Genomic DNA, 21,999 nt, shown 5'->3' on the forward strand with positions numbered 1-21,999 from the left:
TTTGTCCTATAGCACTGTTAGCTGAGTAGGTTATGAATCATCTATGTTTGTGGAATACATTGCTTAGAATTATAATTTTGCCAAATTTACCCTGTAAAGAACAAAGTACAAAGAACATTGAGGCTTAAAATCTTTAATACTAACCTAAGTCTGTAGAGTCTGCAATATTGGTACTGCATCCATAATCATGCCTTAGTGAAATGTTATACAGAACATTATTCATAATATTTGCTATGAAAAGAGTTTGGATAAATGCACTGTATTTGAAATTGATTAATGCTGACTGATGCATCCAGATTTTTTATTATACCAAGAATTTGACTTCAAAGTTACAGGGTGTCTTATATATTTTCTTTACTCAAAAGTGGTACATCTGCCTTTAAACTAGAATGGGACGCATAGCTGTATGAATTTTGGCTATGTATTCTGGCTCCTGGGACCCTTACTATCTCATTTTTCATATATGGTCGTTAGACTGTTGCACTGATTTTTCCAACTCTGCTTTAGAGTGTCTATTGGATGATATAAAGCCTTAGGCTTCTTACCAAAATTTATTCAAAACAGCCCTGCCTTTATCAGATTATTAATTACCTTGTATAATAATTTATTACTCATTCACATGTTCATGACTTCATTAACCAGAAAGTATCATGTGCCTACTATTGGTCTTTCTATTCCACACATATATCAGAGCATGAAACAGACACAAAACTGTCTTCATTGAGCTCTCCTTCTAGCAGATAGAAACAAGGGAAATACACAAGTTAAATAGCTGTAACACTGTATGGTGATAGAGTCTAAGGAGGAAAATGAAAAAGTAAAGAGAGATAAGGAACACTGTGGCTGGGTGGTAAGATTTTAAATAGTTGTTCATAGAAAGCTTCGATTTGAAAGTAACATTTGAGCAAACACCTTAACGGAGGTGATGAGTAAGTTACATTAATAACTGCTAGAAGAAAGTTCCAAGCAGCTGGAACAACAGGCTCAAAGGCCCTTAACTGGGAGTATACCAATAATATTTAGAAACAGTGCAGAGACCACCGTGGTTTGCACATACTGAATAGGAGGCAAATAGGAAACTGGACTTCAGAATATGTCTGTATTGGAAGAAAAAGTGTTGCTTTTAGAAAAAAATTGAAAACTGTTCATCTAAACTATTTCCAAGGCCTGGAAAAGCATTACATGTACAAGCTTAGATTACATAATCAATGAGCCTTGATTCGTTGTTATAAATCTTTTGTTTTTTATCAATTAAGAACAAAGAGTTATTTAGGAATTATACATTTATTCAAAAATTGCTTCTTAATACTTTCCTGTAAACTCAACTATCCTACTTATTCCAGGGAAAAACTCATGGATAATCAAGGCCTACAAGTAATTAATTTGACTTTCCAGGGGTCCATTAGATCACTGATAATTTGTTCTTTTTAGAAAATGAAATATACATGATTTTCATATTTTTACAGTCATTTTATGTGTATTTCATATTGCTGATTGGAATGACTATAGATTATAATGGCTGCAGTGTGTAAGACAAAATAATTAGAAATAACTTTAAGGAGTTTAAAAAAATACTCATGTTGGTATTTATTTTAATGCATCAAACATTTGAACACCGGCTCGGCGCCTATAGCTCAACCGGCTAAGGCGCCAGCCACGTACACCTAAGGTGGTGGGTTCGAATCCCCAGCCCGGACCCGCCAAACAACAATGACGGCTGCAACCAAAAAATAGCCGGGCGTTGTGGCGGGCGCCTGTGGTCCCAGCTACTTGGGAGGCAGAGGCAGGAGACTCGCTTGAGCCCAGGAGTTGGAGGTTGCTGTGAGCTGTAATGCCACGGCACTCTACCCAGGGGGACAGCTTGAGGCTCTGTCTCAAAAAAAAAAAAAAAAAAAAAAAAACATTTGAACACCTAGTCTCTGAGTCATTTTCTCCTTATGCAAAACTAAAAGAACTACTTATTTTAGTTGAAAGTTAAAAACCCTTGATGAGATATTCTCAAGTTATAGGGTAAACACAGGATGTTAGACTTTTTTACTAAACTGTATGTTCCTACTGAAATCATTAATGAATTATGAGGTTTTGCCATCCATTTTATATAGTATAAGTTTTGTAGTCAAATAGCTTAGCTAGATTCTTGTTCCATTCCTCATGTCTGAGACAGGAAGGAAAATGACTAAGTGGATTTCTAGTTCTACTGAAATAGCTATGCATTTCGTTTTGTACCCAGACAGTGAACACTCTGCAGTCTGAAATAAGAACGTAATATTTACCATAGACTTTGAAAGTTTTTATCCTCCAGAACATCAGTGATGTATCTTTATTAGCTAGCATTATTGAGGATGTGAGTTGCAGAATTTTATTAATTTCATGACATGTGACAGATATTCCTATTAACAATGAATATTAAACAATAAAATTCAATGGAGTATCTCTTCAGAACACAGATACCTATATCCAGTACATATCTAGATTGATTTTAGAAATCATTTACTTAAAACACCTTGAGATTCAGGAATTAAACAGAATTTTGCCTTACACATATGAAATCTCGGTACCTCTTTAAAATCATATTTCCTCCTAAACTTACTGTAAATCCCACTTAACCCTCTATTTCAATCTTTGTCATTAGTAGTTTAATACAGGTCTTGGTCTGGTTACTTAGAACCTCTGCTAATTAGGATTTTGTTCTAGCGTGGGCCTTTTTGTTTTATTCTCACTGGTAGCAATTAATTTTTTACCACTCTCTTACTTCTGCAGACTGTCCCTCATTTCATGTTTCAAAGTTGTCACTTTGATGGCTGGGACTTGACTCATTCTCTTGGCCTTTCCTAAAGCTTAGTCAGTCCAGACCAATCCCTGAATGCCCAATGGAAACCCCTTTCATCTCCTTTTACCACTAACAAGTAAGTTTATGGGCTGTTTGAGGGTCTGCATTCTATACAAAGAAGAACATTTTTATCACTTATTATTAGTCATTCATAATTATTTGAAGTGCCTATTCTATTAAGTATGACTAGACATGTGTATTCATCATGGAGGTAGGGAGGAAAAGGAAAAACATCGATCAAATTTGTTGCATGCTCTAAAGTGTCATAAAGCTTTATTCAAAAAGTACGAAGGCACACAAAACACCGTGCTATATAGCGGTAAGGAAGATGTTACCAGCTTTCAAAACCACCCTTGGTTAAATTTCATCTATAGTGGAAATTTTTTTAGAAACATCTTTATTCCTCAAATGTGTATATGCTTATCCTAGCTATGTTGTCCCATACTATTAGGATTAATATTTTAATTTAGAGTGAAGCCTTCAGGAGCTCCGGCTTCTAGCTGGAGACTCCAGGATCCTAAGTTCTGACCTCAGCAGACCCTAAGTTCTGCCTTCTGTCCTGTGTCACTGCTTTAAGCATACTGTCCTGACTGATGACTCATTCTTTTATGCTTAAAATGCAAACTTCTCTCATGTTCTAGGTAGCATGAAACGAGTTTTTTCTTGGCTGAACATTAGTCATTTTACTTCTCGCAATAAGATGTACCCATCATGCTGCTCTGATGTGTGACTAAACTGTCTGGTAAATACCACTGGAAAACTAAGTATTGTCAATTGTAAGAAAAAGCAATTGCAATCCAAAGGCACCTGGAGACACTCTTCCTCTTGCGAATTAAGTAAGTGAGTATACTTCCATCCCCATCTCCTAGATTTGGAAAGACAAATTCTCTTGGAGCTTCCATTCTCTCTCTCACACACACATTCTCATGTTTATTTCTAACTCTGAGCTCTTGCTTATGCTATATTCTTCCACTTATAGAAATGGTCTTGTCTTCTTACATAAGATACCAGCCCATACACATAGGGTGTGCTGCCTTAGTAGTTAATTTCCTCGAGGAAAATATGTTTGAAGGTAGAAGACTTTAATAGTTTTGGAAGGATGAGGGAATTTATGTTTAAATCCACTCCCCCCACCTCAAAAGCCATAAGCATATTATTTTATTCATGTATATGTGTATATGTATATATGTACACACACACACACATACACACATATATATAGATATACACACACACACACAATATGAATACAGTTCTAGAATCAGAGTGCCTGAAGGAGAATCCTGGCTTTACCCTTGCTATGACCCATTGTGTAACCTTAGGAATATCATTTCAAATGTCTGGGCTTCAGCTTCTTCATGAGCACCTGCCTCATAATATTTTTTAAAAGGGAAGATTGGGGTTTATCCATTAATTCATACAAATTTCTTAAAATAACCTAACATACATAGTAAGTGTCCAATAAATGTTGCCAATTAACTAATTAAAATATATTTAAAAGCCATTGGCCATTTCCAAACTTTTATTAATTTGTTGCATGCAGAGCAGTTTTCCCATTGTTTCTGCGGCCTTAGTTATGTATGACCTTTGGAGTTAATATTCCAAGTGGCTCATCAAGGCATTTTCTTAAACTAGGATACATTTATCTCTAAAAGGAATTCTGCAAGCAACTGACTATCCATTAAAATGTATATTCTACATTCACACATACATGTATCTAACTATGTATGAGTATAATATGGACACATATGTTTAATTACTCCCAGAATTCCATGTGTTTAATATCATATATATATATATATACATACACACACACGTAATACCTTATATAGTTTGATCCTCTTGAAGGTGGTATCTAACATGTCATTACACTTTGATTATGAAAGACTGACTTTTGTTCTGTCATTACACTTTGATTATGAAAGACTGACTTTTGTTCAAGGTCACTCCCTGAGTGCAAAGCAGGGATTCTAACAAGGTTCCGTCTGTGCTCAAAGCTCAAGCTCCTTCTACTGTACTTGGTCAGTTATCTGTGTGATCTCATTTGATCCTCACAGCAATCCCATGAGACCGGCACTATTGTTACAACTTTTTACAAAGACACTGAGCCTTACTGAGGTTGAGTTGACCAAGAACATATAGTATTGGACCCAAACGAGACACTCTGTTTTTTGCAAATAGACTTTTTAAAAAAACAATTATACTGTATGAACTCCCACCCCCAAATAGAGGAGGTCCAATAGAGAGGGTAAGTATCTAGGTTAAATATATCGTTACTTGTTCTAACATATGCCCCTCAGAGGTGCAGTTGAAAGAAAAACAATTCCCTAAAAAAATTCTACAGAATCCTGTGGGAATGCTAGTTCAGCCAAATTTATCTCATGGAATATAGAGTTAAAAGGCATTTGCCTCCTAGCAATCGCCTTTCTGAAGATTCATAAGATGTAAATGAAATGTTAATGTTAAAGCGAAGTGGGAGAAATTACTTACTTTCAAAGGAAAAAATATATAGTATAAGAGCTGTACTCTAGAATACTGTTAATATAAAGAAAACCCGAAGAACGAGACAGGCAGGCTTTTGAGAAAAATCACAGCTGAAGACTGAGGTTAATAGCATGAAAAGAGAAAGAATTTTAAAATCTGTGTGAGTGTGCACGCATTTGTGCAGCGAATCTTCAATGTGGCTGTGACTCTTCGCCTTCTGATGAAAATGCAGAACCTGATGGCTACTATGTGGATTTCTCTGCTGCAAACCAGTCTCACGCTACGGTAACCCAGTGATGCACGAAAGGCTATTTCATGTCCTAGCCAAGTGGTTCAGGAACCAAGATTTTATTATGCTTTGGGGATGAGAGTTGTGATCCTGCATCCCTGATTTAGAGCCACTTAGGGCTCCGACAGCTCCACCCCGGTGTTCTAAAGGAAAATATTCCTTCATGCTCTCTGCCTGATCCGAAAGCGACACAGTTTCCCGATGTTCCGCCTGGGAAGTGATTCAATCTCCAGAAATTGCCTGAGAAATCTATCCTTCTGCTGGGGTGCCTGGATTTCTGGAACAGACCAGGACGAGCTTGGCTTTTAATCTGAGTAACTTGAGGATTTTCAGTTTGTAACTTAAAACCGTCACATAACTCAAAATAAAAAAAAAAGTGACACGCGCTCTGGCTTTTGTAGAGATTGGGAAAATCCATATGACGAAGTAAGGTCTAGAAATTCCTGATTTAATCTCCCCGAGAAAACGCAAATATCTTCTGCTTAGTACTGGACCGTCGATTAGACGGTCTGCGTTCGCGAGGTGTCAGCCGCGGGGGTGAGGGGCGTTAAAAGTGAGGGAGTCCTCAGTCCAGGGGTGGGTCGCCCCCGCCAGCCAACCAGTAGCGGCCGCTGTTAATTCCCAGTGGGCGGGTTTCCACCTTCACCACCACCTCCTGCCCCTTCGTGCTGCCTTCACCCCCGCCCAGGGACTCAAGGGGCGCTCCCCACCCTCATCCCCCTACTGCCCTACAACTCTCTGTACCAGACAGGGACGCTGCAACATCACAGCGGAGAAAATTCCACGAGGAATGAGCCAGTAGGACCGGCGTACGGGGGCAAAAAGAGGCCAGGCTGGATTTCCCAACCTTAGCGAGGCGGGGTGGGCAGCTAGAAGGGAGAGGCCACATCAGGAGGCCGACAGCACCAGCACCCACAGGAGAGTTAGTCCCGAGGGCCCGCCCAGGCGCGCGCCGCTCGGCGGTCTGCTCCTTCCTGGAGGCGTGGCCGTGGGGCGGAGCCCGAGAAGCCCCGCCCACTCGGTCCCCAGAGCCAGGGCTCCGGGTTCTCCCCCATCCCGGGGCTGGGCTCAGTCTCGGACTCGGTCCTGCAGCGCCTCTAGGCTGCGGATCCGCGTTCCAACCACCTGCTCCGCACAGCGTCCAGGGAAGCGGGGAGGAGACTGGAGGAGGGAGGACGCGGGAGGGGGAGAGGAGGCGGGAGGGAGGAGGAGAGAGGCAGCCTACACACGCCTTCCAGTCCCTCCACTCAGAGCAGCCCGGAGACCGCTGCCGCCGTTGTCGCTGCTACCACCGCTGCCACCTGAGGAGACCCGCCACCCCCCGTCGCATCCCTGACGATTCCTTCCTAGCATCGGGCTTTTCATCCACACTGCCACTACCAGTATTATTATTATCCCAAGATAAAGCAACTAAAAGAAGATACCAGCCAAAAAGAAGCACGTACACATTTCTGAATTACTCAAGTGTCTCCTGGAAAGAGGGTCTCCAGTCCCTGAAGGAGCAGCCAAAGGGACGGAAGGAGGGTTGAGGCGGAGGGAGGAGGAGTTGGGGACATTGCGTGGTGTAAAGTTGTGTGCAGCAGAGACCCGAAGGTGCAGCACCACAGCCCAGGGGACGGTGTGCCTGGGAAAAGGCGCTGCCCCCTGCGTCGGGACCCGCCAGCGCGCGGGCACCGCGGGGCCTGGGACGACGCCTCCTCCTGCAGCCTGGACTCTGTCAGTGGACCAGCAGAAGGAGGAATATGGAATCCACAGCGGCCCCCTCCTGCCGTCTGCTCTTCTGCCTTTTGATCTCTGCAGCCATCCTCAGACCAGGTGAGCGAGGGCCTGAGGGCAGCCCTGACGTGGGTCTGAAGCAGTTTCCTGGGTCAGCAGCCCGGCCTCTCACCCTCGCTGCTGTGCGCTCCAGCGCGTGGGGGAGGTAAAGGGACCGCCGTCCGGGCGCAGAGCTGGCCCCGGGCTCGGTCACCTGTGCCGCGCGTTTGGGTTTGGCTGATTGGCTCAAGTTTGGGCAGCAAGCAGGGGCACTGGGCAAATCTCTGGGAACTTTGTGGGGATTGCCGGGGCCAGCGGGCAAGATTAGTTCGACCCTCTCCCCTGGGCCCTGTGGCTCTCACGCTGAAGGCAAAGTCTCTCCCTCTGACAATTCCTCCCGTCTCTGGGTGTCAAAGTCCACGTCACTGAGCCCCAAGCGGTTTTCCTTTCACTTAGCTCTTGATGAAAGTACTGCCCACACTTTTTCATGATAAATCCCCTGTAACTTTCCGGTGGTATGATATGAGCAAGAGAGGGGAGGAGTAGAGGAGACAGACTTTAATCACCCCCTTTAAAATACCTCCTAATGCTTAAATTGGGGGCATATCACCACCCACCATTATCAGGGTGGGTTTTGAGTGTAGGGGTAGCAGACAAGTAACAGCCGGAACTGAAATTGGTGGCCGACCAGGAGACCTTGGTGACGGGTTTTTAGATTTCCAGGATCTGCGACGAAGCGTTAGTTCTCAGTTCCGTACTGAGCCCTAGAAGAAAAAAGGGAAAAATTCCCAACTGCTAAAATATCTCACAGGGGAATCCCTTTCCGCACCCTGGGGTCGTCTCCTGGCCCTGGTATTCTCAGGCCCGCTAGGCAGGCGACAGGAGTTGGTCATGCTGCGCGCTCAGTCACTTGACAGAGCGGCAGGTTCGTTTCCTCGCCCTCGGTGAGATTTGCTGGATGTTTCGCTTTGAGGTTTTGATTTCTATCCCTTCATTGACAGTTGCCAGTTAAACTCCTACTTCCTGTTATTTCGGCCTGTTTGTACTTACCCCTTTCGTTAGCTTTTTCCATGAAGAAACTCACTTCTTTTTCGCATCTTTTATTCCAGCACACCCCTTAAAGCTGAGGCCTCCGGAGAGGTTTGAAAGCCTTTGAAACGCTCCCAGGAAAAGGGAGAAAGTGGGATTGGGGGGTGGGAGTCCGAGGGAGAGATCACAAGTGTTTGTGAGTTGCTGCCGCCGCCGCCGCTGTTGGGGTGGGGTGCAGGGCCCTCTCTAGATCTCTTTATTAAAGTTCCATTTCGGGGTGAGGTAATGAGCTCACCTGCTGTTTCTGAGGCTGGGAAAAGGCGTCAGTGTCGGTGACAAGTCTCAGGCTCTGGGGCGGGGACTGTGAAAACGGTTCAACAGGATTTAAAACAGGTGGGGTAGGGTCAGAACCCCGGGGAGGTGAGAAGGTGAAACCCCCTGGGTCTAGCACAGGGAGGATCTCACTCTCTCACGATTCCTCCGTCCAATAAGAAAAGAAAGGCGCTCTGTAGCCAAGGGGAGAGCACGAAAGGAGGGTGAAGGTGGTGTAGGTCTGTAAAATACAAACAACCACACACATAGTTGGTTTTCAGTTAACCCTTTCGCCACTTTGAGACTGTAATCTCAAAAAAAAACTCTACCCCCGTGACCACACCGCCCAGCTGCGTTTTTCCCGCGGTCACAGTGGAATTTATCTTCAGTTGGGCCACGTCAGAGAACAGGTTTTTCCACACACTTCGAGGTTCCTCTTTCAGACCTCCTTCTTTGCGGTTCTTTTGGCGCCGCAGGTTGGTGTAACCAGAGGGGACAGAGCTGCGTTCTTGGCCAGCCTAATCCCCTCGCCCCGCCACCAGTCTCTGCTGATCTAGGGATCGGATGCGGCAGATCTTCCGATTCGTGGTTTCCCTGAATCATCGGGCTGGCATGGCGCGAAACCCTCGGTGCGAGTCACTGTGTTTTAAAAAGAAAAATGACACTAAAGGAGTCCTGGGCAGCAAATGCGCCTCTCGGAACGCCGTGCCTAGCGGAGTCCGGCGGGGGTGCGGGCGGAGGGCCGGCTGGGCCGGAGGGTTGGAGGGGCCAACCCATGCCCCTGCCCGCCGCGCCTTCATTTCACGAGCGGTTTTGATATTGTGTGCCCAGGACTGTAAAACAAAAATTCGAGTTTGTGAAACTGCTCCGCCGGGTCTTTTGGCCTGCAGTGGCTACATGGTCATTTGTGCATTTTAGGCATGCCGTGTTACTTGTTTTGAAGGCAGAGGAATAATATAGACGAACCAGGAAAACTGAATTGGGAGATAAAGGCAGTGGAGTGTGTGCTCAGCATCCGAGATAGCAGGAATCTCATTATTCTTGTAGAAAGAGCGTCAGCCTGTGGTGACATTTTGTATTGCTTTAGAAAAAGGCTTTCCTTGATTATTTACAAGGGGGTTGGGGGGTGGGGCATTGCAGTTAACTGTTTCTTTGCTTGAGTCACGTGTGTGCCCTGCTCTAGGAGTTTTTCATAATTGCTCACTGATAGAAGGTTCCTTCCCAGACACAAGCACACAGAAGGCTTTTCAGCGGGGCATTATGTTCGGAACGTACCAGTGTATCTCAACAGGCCTTGGGAAAAGCACCAATGCAAATATTGTCCTTTCAGACTACTAATGAGAGACTATTAAAATTTATTAATTTAAAAACTGCGGACGGTTTAGTAGCCAATATATACTGTTCTTTTCTTGGATGATTTATTGAATCCAACGACGGTTTATAATTTAATGGGACATTATTTACAGGAACTAGTTTTCTAGGCTTGGCTCAGGACCATCTGCCTTCAGGTGCTTGCTCAAGTCCCTGAGCCATTGGGAGCCTTCAGTTTTCTCCTGCGTAGAATACAAGGGGGGCTAAGGATCTAGTCTCTGAGGCCTCTTATAGCTCAAAACTCTTTCTTTCTAAGGTCTTCAGGTAAAAAGCTGATCTGGTGGGTAGGATTATTTCCTAATAGTATTTTTCTAACGGTCTCAGTCTAGACAAAATTCACATGAATTGTATTACTGGACAAAGATCAATGGACTCCAGTTGCTAATTCTCTATTTTCTTTATTTTTACAAATGCATTATAATGTCTGTGCTTTATACTTTCAGTCCTGAATAAGACTGTTTATTTGAAAAAAAAGTAAGAGAAGGGAATTAGTTTTCCACTCTCTTAGTAAAAAAGACCCCCACAAGTGGGAAATATTTTTAGGTCTCAGAAAACTGTTGATGTAACCCATCTGTCCTGCAAGCCTGACTTTAATTAAATTGCATGTATTGCTCCTGGGATGAGATGTAAGTGATGGTTAAGTTATTTATATTGATTTGCGCCATGGTTGCAGATGCAATATAGAAGGAAATAGAAACTAATACATTTCTTTTGTTTTAAAACATACAGAAATTCAAAATATTTTGCCTTACCAGAATTCCAAACTTTTTCTGACTTTTTAGAAAATTCACACTCACGTGTTTTTTGTAATAGAAATTGGATGAGCATACAGGCCCACTCTTTACTTATTAAAAATGAGAAAATTAATAAAAACAGACTTTAATAGTCTTAAGTGTCATCGGAAACTCTTAAAACTTTAGTCAATACTCATGTGTTGAGCTTTTAGCCCGGCCATGTAAGAAAGCTATAGTCTTCTGGTGAGAGTTGTTTTTCTGCTCCTTTTTACTCCCATCTGTAAAATTTTCTTTCTGTGTAAAGCATGATTCAGATTATGGTGAGATTAGTAATGCTCTGGCTCTGCATTTTGAATTTTTCCAGTAAAACATACCACATTAATTAACATATTGTTAATTGTATCATATCGTTACTAGAACAACATCTTTTCATTTATTCCACTTAATTATTACTTTGACCACTTTATTAAAAGAAGGCCAATGTGTTTTCCTATTTTTTTCTCTGTATGTTTCTTCTCTCAAGTTTGCAGGCCACTAACAGGAGCCTTTGTAAAAGTGAACGCTCTGTTAGCTGTCATCATTACTTGGTGTAAGATGGCAGCACATTGTCAGATAGTATTTTAAATGCTTTATAATCACCGTGTCTTATATTTCCAAACACACCTCTTTCTGTTCTGGCCATTTATTTAGCACAAAACACCATCAAAGAGTTCTAGCTCCCTGAAGCTATTAACTCAAGTAGACACATGCAATTTATATCCTAAATATGCTGGGAACCACATAGGTGCAGCTATGATAAAAGAGTACCTCTGTGCCTCTGTGTACACATAGAAACTTAAAATGTAATTCCTCTCACAGTGCTAGTTTTATTCTTCATTGTTAAGTTTTCACAAAGGCTCATCCCGTTTACCTTAACTATAAATGTCTGTGACATATGAAGAATAGAATGAGCTAACTTACTTGAACACAAAAGAATGTTTTCTTGGGAGTGGTGGTGGGTGATCAACTAATATTTATTTGATTATTACTTTTGTATCTCAGCTCATTTCATTTTCAACAAGAAACTTAAAAGAGCAGAAAACAATGTTAAAATTTACTTTTCATTCCTTTTTTTAATTAGGGTAGAATTTCCCCTTCCCTATGGCGAGTACAGTCAGAACTAAAATGTATATTACATTCTATGTTCAAAAAGGTTGCTATAGGCTATTGGTAAGGTTGAAGTCTATAGTTATAGTTTCCCTGCAATGTACAGAGAATTGTCATAATGTTTGAGCTGCTATTTTCATCTAGGTAATTCTCTATTTAAATAACAAATTTCATATTCTCTTTTTTACCTTGTTATTGAATGAACTACTTACATATTTTAGATAAGAGTACTTCAAAATGTGCTATGGTTTCCAGTAATTGTTTTATGGTAGCCTATTATCATAGCCCATTATTGTGCTGTATGTTCCAACAATGAAATTAGCTTTTAATGCTTCCTCTGTTATTTATCCAGACAGTTCTCAATTATCCATTCCATTGAAGGGGAAATCAGAACTGTGCACATTCCAAAACAGCTTCTAATCAAAGGGTTACTTAATTTGACTTTGAGTTGAGGTACTTCCATTAATATCCCTATACTTAGTACCCTAAGAATTCACAGTATTTTTTTTTTCAAAATAATGAAACTGTAGGGGAATAGGTTAATCAGAAATAGGTCACTAGCTGCTCTGGCTTGCTTCTTTATTATAGTTATTGTTATTATTTTTCCTCTTTCCTCTATTACTTTGTGGACTGATGTAAAATCTTGGCTAACGTCAGACAAAATACAGTCAAACATTCACGGGATGAATTAAGTCTTCCCAGTCTTTACAAGTCAAAGAAATATCATTGATAACTTACTATGACCATGGAAAATGGTACATTTTTCTTGCTTTGTTCAATCACACTGACTTTAGCTCTTTTCATCTGTAGGTAATAGGTTTAGAGAGTACTTCTTTTAGATTATTTTATGTAAAGTGTCAAAGAAAAGAAAACAACTTTCTTGTACTTTCTGCCTTTAATACAAAATCAGCATTGGAATACTGACAATGACTGAAGTATATCCTAATTTTTTATTTTTCCTTTCCCTGTATTTGTCATGGCTGATGCTTTTTAAATTTCTTTTGCTACATTGCATGATGATATTATTTACTCTTTTTTCTCAATTTATCATAAAGTTTTTAATACCAAATTTTATCTCTGTGTATCCTCCAGTACAGTAAATACTGTAACACCTAGAAGTTGCTTCACATTCCTTTTTCTTTACATTAAATAGAACTCATAATGTAGAGAAAATTAAGCTCCTCCACTCATGGATTATAAGAAAGTTTCATAAAGAACTTGGGAATTAGGATATAATGTTGTTTCCTGATAATTAGACTACAAAATAAAACTATCAGAACTTGGGAATTAGGATATAATGTTGCTTCCTGATAATTAGACTACAAAATAAAACTATCAGGAAAGCACAGAAGTATGCAAAACTCAGCACAAAGCACAGACCATTGGAACATGATCACATTTTTACAGTGTATTAATGGGAACAAAAAGAAAATAAAAGATTCATGATTAAGGATAGCATAATCTTAGTTCAGTATGGAAAATATAGAAAAAGTAAAGTGGTTGAACAAAATATGGTTACATCAAAACACTAGCTCTTGTGGTGAAAGTAGACTTTCTAACTGGAAGACAGGACTTGGCCAGCCCCCTTAGCAGTTGTAGCTATTTTTGTAGAGAAAGATGTAACTCTCAATCTAAGGGCCTACTGCTATAAATATTCAAATCCTACAATGAATTTGCCCATGCTGTGATTTCATGGTTACTAAGAAATCTTTTAATTATAATGTGACTTCTTATACAATTGATTTACAAGGAGAGGAAGCCCTAGCTGGAAATGGTGAACATTGTAAATCATTGGTAATAACGGCTTTAACATAAACCAGTAAACTAGTTTATGAGTTTGGCTAGAGAGAGTACATCCTTGAAAGATGGGAAAAAATTGATAAGCTTCTAAAAGAAATTTTTAAGCTGTGAGGACTAAAGGCAACACATTGAAACATGGAAAATTTATCTTGTGAACCCCCTTATGGTACAGTCAGCTAGCCATTTCCCAGGTTGTCACCTTTTGTGTTACTATCATAGAGATTTTTTATTTCTTTAAGTCTTTTGACACTTTCTGTCTTAATATGCACATTATTTGTAGGTTGACCATGCTTCATGGAATATCCCAAGATGCTCCTGATTTATGCCTAATATCCTGCTGCTGTTATTAATGGCACCCTCTTTCATTCTTAAAAGTAGTTTGGATGACAAATTATATGGTCACAAAGATAACTTGTGTGTCTATATGTCTGTGTCACAGTATTTAACTATAAGGAATATAGACTTTATCCTGACCAAGTACATACTTCTAACCCTTTTAAATTTAAATAGCAGCTACAGTGAAATATCTCTAAGGGATTATGTGCCCATTTCATGCCAAGTATAATAGAGATGTGCAGTTATAACCTGAAATGCCAAAATGTTGTAAATGTAGAACACTGAGGATCGCCTGGTTTTGAATGGAAACAGAACTGGTCTGAGATGCCAAGGAATAATAGTGTTTGAAATTCACCTGGGAGTTATACGGAACTATGAGGTTATTTAGAGAATGCCTATTTTTGTCTGAGCCTGAAATCCCTTTGCAGATAATTGTACTACTTCCATCCTTTTCTTTTATGAGGTTCCTCGGTTGCCTGTTACCAAATTTTATCTAAAAAATTTATCAGAGATGTTTATAACATTGAAGGAAGCACCAAAGTCCTTCTGTACATGTAAGCTACAGTTGTATCATTCAGAAATGGTGAGCTGACATGGGGTGCCAGAGTACAGGTGGGACAGTTGGTGCTAACACTGACCATTCCTAACAAATTAGACATCCAAGTGTACTTGGTTCAGCTGACCTAGATTGTCTCCAGCACTGAAAAAAACCTCAGAAATGGATGGAAGTAAGGAAAGTTGAAAGGGTTTATGTAAGCATACACGGTAAAAGACGCCATAGTTTTGTTCTCATTAGCAGAATAGAATGAAGGGAGAGGGCAATGGCTACTGTGATTAAAACTCTAGTCAGCTGATACTCAAGTATTTCCTCTAATAGTTAATAAGTTTCTGGGCATAGGATTTACCTTGTCTAAATCATGGTAAAAACATAAGAGGTCTAGGTCTATTTCTAAATTTTTTAACCAGAGTATCTATCATTTAACTTTTGCTACATGATAAAACACCAGAGCATAGTGGTTTAAAACATCAACCATTTATTTGTTGGTACGTTATTCTTCAGGTTGATAATTTAGTCTGAACTCATTTTTTTTTTTCTGGTTTGGTTAGATGTCTTTAATTTACTGCAGTCTGCTGTGGGTCAGCCTAGGAAGCTCTGCTTCTGGCAGGTGGCTTGGCTACTGCCCAGAAAGAATAAACTCACCTTTATGTATTTTCATTCTAAGAGGCTTGCCTGGGCTTGTTCTCCTGAAGCCTGGGCTTGTTCTTTTGAACTCTTCTAGAAGCAGAGTTCTTGGAGAAAGAAGAAGGGTGCAAGACTTCTTGAGGCCTAGCCTCATAACTGGCAAACCATTACTTCTGCTATGTTCTGTTAGTGAAGACAAATCACAGACCAAGCCCAAATTCAAATGTGGGACGTCATCTCCACCTATTAAATGGAAAGAGCCAAAAGATCACTTACCAAAGGTTGTGGATAAAAGCCATACAGAGAGAATTAGGACCATTTTTGCAACCAGGTACTCTTTACAATAACAGTAGAGAAGGTACATTTATTACAGAATCCTTGGCTCCCATTCACAATTTACACCCTTCTCTTTGATATCTTTGGGCCAAAATTATAATCTATTGGAGAGGCTCAAGCAGCATCCAATAAGAATACTATTTTCTACTGTTTAAACTTTAACTTCCCAGGAATGAAAATATGCAAAGTTGTATGTGTATGTTTCAGAAAGAAAGAAAGAGAATAAAAGACATTGTTTAAAATACCAGGCATGCAATTCATGGTCACAAGTTAAAATGTGGTACAAGAGGGGTTGCTAGAAAGATGAAAAAATTCTTAGATTTCTATCTTGTGTAGCCCCCTATTTGAGAGCTGAGGTCAATGAAGCCGCAGGTGAGAGATTGCCTATAATCCAATGGCAAATTAACCAAAGTTCTTAGAGTCTACAATGTTTTCAGTTTTATTTATGCTTAGGCTCACTACACTTTAAAAGTTTGGAAGTTGATAACCTTAAAATTACTTAGTTACTTGCCTAAGATTACATTTTTGGTCAATCTAGATTTAAAACTCTTGTAAATTGGCCACTCAACATAGACAACAGCATTCAACAAATATTGAGTGCTCAGTATGTCCAAAGCATTGCGGTTGGGATAAAGGAATAAACCAGTTACTATAAGATCAAGTTCCTTCCCTCAAAGACATTAACATTCTGTCTGGAAAACAGATACCAATTAACGAAGTATCTAACTATCTGCCAGAAGTTTTTTTAAATAATGTAAGAACAAATAAAGAGCATTTTATACCAGAGTAGCCAGATCTAGTTTAAAGTTAGAAGAAACTCAGAAAACTTCTTTCAGGAAGAGATATCTGAGTTATGTGCTGAGGAATAATTAAGCAAAGAATGCAGGCTGAGGGAAAAGCATGAAAGAAGGAGTGAAGGTGAGAAGAAGCATGGTGTCTAACTCCTGAAGGTGAAGGAGTGCCTGTCTCTTTTCAGGAAAACTAAATCTTCTTAGCAAAGTATCACAGGAATGGAAGAAAAAGTATCCAATGTACACAGCCCTTTTATGAAACTAATTTATAGCTCTCAAATGAAAAATACAACTTAATTCTAGCCCAAGAATATGGGGAGGGGGTGGAAAAGGGGAGGGGAAAAGGGCAGCTGGGTGGTGGGAGGGTGACTGGAAAGATCACCTATATCTCTGTCTAACAAGGGTACAAGTGAACTTTTCTAGAACTAGAATATAAATGTTTTGATACAATGTCTATGCAAATGACATGAAATTTATGTGAACCAGCTTGATGAAAGTATTTCATAATGTACATGAAAACACTACACTGTACCCCATGTTTGCATTAATGTATACAGCTATCATTTAATAAAAAAAAAAAAAAAGAAATTCTGAAGATTGAGGCAAAACCCAGGGATTGCTTCAAGTTGTTCAAATACTCTCCTATGATCTCCTTAGTTGACGTACATATATATTCTTCCAGAAGTATTTTCTCTATCTGGTCATAGGTACGACACTTTCTAAGAAGATTGTTTATGGTGGTTATAGGCATAGATTTTATATTTTCACTGAGATGGATGTGTCTCTAAAAATAAAGAGTTCTTATGATGTCATATCTAAGAGTGAAATGTAATACAAATTAGTATTTGTCCTCTTAAATAAATTCCCCACTTGACCCAACCTCAGTGGGTGCTAGCCTAGTTCTCAAACAGTATTTCTTGGAGAAAAGTCTGTTTCATATAAGATTAAATTGCTTTTCTTATGATACTAGAATAGCAAATAAGGATCTGTTTATTAAAATAATCCCTTCATCTTATTAGATGTTTTCCTCTTTGCTGATAAGAAATGTATCTGTCTTCTAGAAGAAAAGATAAAACAGTAAAAAATAATATAGTTTCAGAGTTTAGTTTGGAGGTTATTATTTTCTAAAATTCATCTAAAATGCTTGGTTAGAAAGGATTCCAGCAGCTTGAATAGTGATTTTTTTTTTTTTGTAGACAATTTAGGTATACCTTTATGATATTTTAAAAATAAATTCTCTGCTTGATTTTTATAGACTTTCCATGCTTACAGATTCCAGAGTGTCAATGCATAGCATAGATTCCTTTGGTCAAGAGCTAAGAGCTTGGGCTAGGATAAGAGAATTAGTTTGCTTTCCAGACCTTTTCTCTGTTTTCTTGTTTATAAATTGAGGAAAACAATACTACTAAATTCATTCGATTTGACAATTAAAGAAGGTAATGCGTTTATATTGTGTTTCTTAGTGCCAGGAACATCATGGACACTTAACCAATGATAACAATTATGAATGACCTTCTTCAGCAATCACAGTATTTCAATAATGTTAGTTTAATCCCATCAGAAAAACTTGTGAAATACCTCATTTCATTGGTTGGGAGCTATATTTCAGTTCCAGCAGAACACACGTTAGGTTTTCACAACAGAACGAGGAAACATATTGTATTAGCCTGTTTTGTAATCTCAGTAAATGTCAAGTAACTTTGCAGTTTTATCAAGTTAGAAAAAAAGAAGAAGAAAAACATAAATTGAAAATTAGAGCTTTAAAATGTAATTTTCTGCAAACACAAAGCCATTAAGAAACAGGAATATGCTCTAAACTATAAGGACCTAGATAATGTACTGTATTACCCTAACAGAAACTGGCGCTGTTACATGCTTCTGTAATTTGAAAATATTAGGCCTTAGGAAGAGAAAAAAGCTTCAGGGACTGTAATGCAGTCAATCTGATGACAAATAAAAGGATATTTTTCTCAAATGTAATTCAATAGAGGGAGCTCTACTGCTTTCCTTTTATGAGCACTGCGGTATGCTTTCATTTATTATGATTTTCTAGTGACCTCTAATTTAATAGTGCAAATTAGTAAAAGCCTATAATTTTGATATTAAGAATATGTTGGAAATGGAGCGATATCCTTCTTTTACTCACAGATTTCAAAAATTCTTTTGCAACTATGTAATACATGTTTAAAACTCCAGTTCTTTATACATTTTGGATAACAAATCACTAGATGAAATTCATGTAGGTAGACACTTGAGAAGCAAAGCATCAAAAGAAAACCAAATTTATTTCTAAGGATAAACTAATGCGTGTTTCTACATTAAATGTGTGGGAGGCATTACACAGTGAAATATGTGAATAATAAATTTTTCTGAATTTTTTCCCTACATTTTTATTCAAATGATTACATTTCTACAAAGAAACAGCCTATGGTTGCAACCTTCCTTCTCAAATATCTTCTTAATTTAGATAGCATCAGTTATATGTTCAATTAAGTTGATATTCATAATTTTGTCTATTAAGACTGTAAAGGTAACTTTCAATTTGGTTATAATGAAAAAGGTGTTGTTTTTTTCTTGCACCAAAACTTATAATTCTTGTCACAAGTCTTCTAAAATGATTAAAAAATTTAAATGGTTACGAATTTATGCAACCTATTGTAAGATATTCTTTTATGATAGAATTATGAATCGACTCTGTGTGTGACCCTGAAAATCCATTTATCTTTTGTGAGATTCCTGTTGGTCATGGAAGTTTGTAGCATGTGGTTTCTTTGCAGCTCAAAGTACTAAGATTCAAAATTATACTTTGATTTATAAAATATAAGTTTGAGTTGTTATTTAGCAATAATTTTACTTGAGAACCAACTAAGAAAACGATTTTTAAATGATGATACTCATTTTTTAATTTGAAGTGGAAATGTTTTTTACATTCCTTAGAAAATTGCATAATACCACACATTAGATTTCCTATTTCATTCTTTATTATGGCATAAACAAACTATTGTTAGGATGGCAAAACTGTGTCAATAGGTGAATACTTTGATTAATTGTCACAATTGCTAAGATGTAGGAACAACCCACGAATGGTCCATTTTTTTTTTTTTTCCAAGACAGAGCCTCAAGCTATCCCCCTGGGTAGAGTGCCATGGCATCACAGCTCACAGTAACCTCCAACTCCTGGGCTCAAGCAAGTCTTCTGCCTCAGCCTCCCAAGTAGCTGGGACCACAGGTGTCCACCACAATGCCTGACTATTTTTTGGTTGCAACCGTCATTATTGTTTGGTGGGCTGGGCTGGATTCAAACCTGCCACCTTAGGTGTATGTGGCTGGCACCTTAGCCACTTAAGCCACAGACGCTAAGCCTGAATGCTCTATTAATCCATGGAATATTATTCAGCCACAAAAAGATGGGGAATTTATATCTGTCATAATAACCTGGAAGGATTTGGAAAACATTCTCCTCCATAGCATAAGGATGGAAAATCAAGCATTCCAGGCATTCAATACTAAATTGAAACTAGTAGACTAACAACTAAAGGCCCACATGCCAAAAAACTCAATTAAATTGAAGAAGAGGGAACAGCAGGGAGGCAGTTCACTAAGTTCCAACCTAGTGGGTGGGCACAATGTATACCCATACGCCACACCTACTGGGTGAGGAACAGGACTACAACTTGGACATGACCTTACAAACAAACAATGTAGCCTAATTGTATGTACCCTCATATCAATCTGAAATTTTTTTAAAAAAAAATTGTACTGCTTCTTGTTTGAGACATAATAAGCTAAACCTTTGATTCCAAATCATGCATTTCATAGTCGATGACCTAATACTAAAATGCTATTCATAAAAGAAGTGTTCTAGTTCTCTGGCATATTTAGGAATTGCTAACACAGAATAGCTTTTTAACATTTTATACTGGAATGAGATTATCTGTCATGTAGCAATACTAGAAAGAAGCCTGTAGCTTGCTCATAATAACAGCAAACTATAATTTTAGATATCTTTTAAAGTATGTGCTCATTTTTAATGTACAGGGTGGCCGTAAAGTTCTAGCACAATTTAATAGTACATTATTTTAAATTGCACTAGAACTTTATGGCCACCTATATTTACTTTCCATTACAGATTAGATTTGAGAATAGGAGTTATGTAGCCTAATTGTCCCCAGTTTACACTTTCTCAGTTGGAGGACACTGGACAAATTGCTTAAACTCTCCCTCTTCTGTACTAATCTCTGCAGTGAAGATAACGATACCCACCTTGTAGGCTTGTTGTGAAAGTCACATGCAATAAAATTCAGTAAACAGAGTCATTGTCAAATGGAGAACATGCAATGACTGTTAGTATTATTTGAATCCTCACTTCTTCCTCCTTCCCCAAAATATGATTATATACCCAACTTTCTCTTACAGATACATAAAGAAGAGAGGCTGCTGGTTGTTCAAAATTATAAAATTGTCAACTGCAACTCCTCTCCACTGCAGATGTTTTTCCACTCAAGTAATGAAATTTGAATGAGAATGATTATCACATTATTTGGGGGATATAACCTTGAATCTACTCACTCTACAAAACAAACCTTTCACAAACTCTAAAACGTTATCAATTAATTACTAGTATCACATTTGTTATGATACAGTTCCATGTGATAATGAAACATCATTGCATTGAAATTTTGAGGTGGAAATACAAATTTAAGAGTAAATTTAAAGCTAAAAGTGAGATAACTTGCAGCCTATAGTTTACCATATCGCCATGTTTGTTTTACATCTTTAGCGTAAGTACCCAGAGGCAGTTAGGAGTTCAAAAGTGTGTGTGCTTAAAAGAAAGATTTGGGTAGCTGCTATAGATTCTCAGTAAAATAGAGCCCAGTGATCATAATATTCTAGGGAAATGAAAAAGAAAACATAGTCTAACATATTTCCCAAACTTCATTTCAGCCTCCCTTTAGTCTCTTCCTATTTCTGCCATGGGAATGAGCCAAGATATGAGTTAAATCTTCTAACTACTCTGCTTAAAGTGCATCAAGGGCTCCTTGATATGCTCAGGCTGCAATTCAAACTTCTTAGTATATCATTTAAGGGTCTTACATTTCTCCACACAGTTGTCTTGGAGTTCCCCCCACATGTTAAACATGATCATAAACACATAGATCATGTATACGTTAATACATTTATGGGGTACAATGTGCTGATTTCATATAGAATTAGGAGCTTTTACATCACACTGGTTAATATATACCTCGTCTCATTTACTTAATTATTGTGTTAAGACATTTATACTCTATACTTAATAGATCTGACATGTACCCTTGCATTATGCACCATACATGTGATCCCACCACTAATCATACTTTAAAATGGGTCATATCCTTCTTGTTCTCTGACTTATTCAAATCTCATTCTAGAGCCTGCATTCTTTCACACCCTCTCCTATTACCCTCATTTGCCTGAATAACTTGCATCCCAGTCTTTGTAACACAGTTTAGATCTCATATCCTCTAGAAATTCTTGCCTGAACTCTCTAAGGTACCTGTTTCCTACAATTCCAGAGTATATTTCACTTATTGCCTGTTCCTGTTCATTCCCATCTCTTCTCC

General features: G+C 38.8%; 1 protein-coding gene across 1 annotated transcript in view; it reads left to right on the plus strand.

Moving 5' to 3' along the window:
• Positions 1–6,787: 6,787 nt before the first annotated feature.
• The window catches only part of ALCAM (activated leukocyte cell adhesion molecule), a 156,713-nt gene continuing 141,501 nt past the window's right edge, over positions 6,788–21,999 (plus strand). The window contains exon 1 of the mRNA XM_012810375.2: positions 6,788–7,418. Within this exon, the coding sequence (XP_012665829.1) occupies positions 7,346–7,418 (73 nt within the window). The 5' untranslated portion in view covers positions 6,788–7,345. The remainder of the gene's footprint in view (positions 7,419–21,999) is intronic.

The sequence above is a fragment of the Otolemur garnettii genome, unplaced genomic scaffold, assembly GCF_000181295.1.
Source record: "Otolemur garnettii isolate 467f Iridium unplaced genomic scaffold, OtoGar3 scaffold00131, whole genome shotgun sequence".
NCBI classification, from domain to species: Eukaryota; Metazoa; Chordata; class Mammalia; order Primates; family Galagidae; genus Otolemur; species Otolemur garnettii.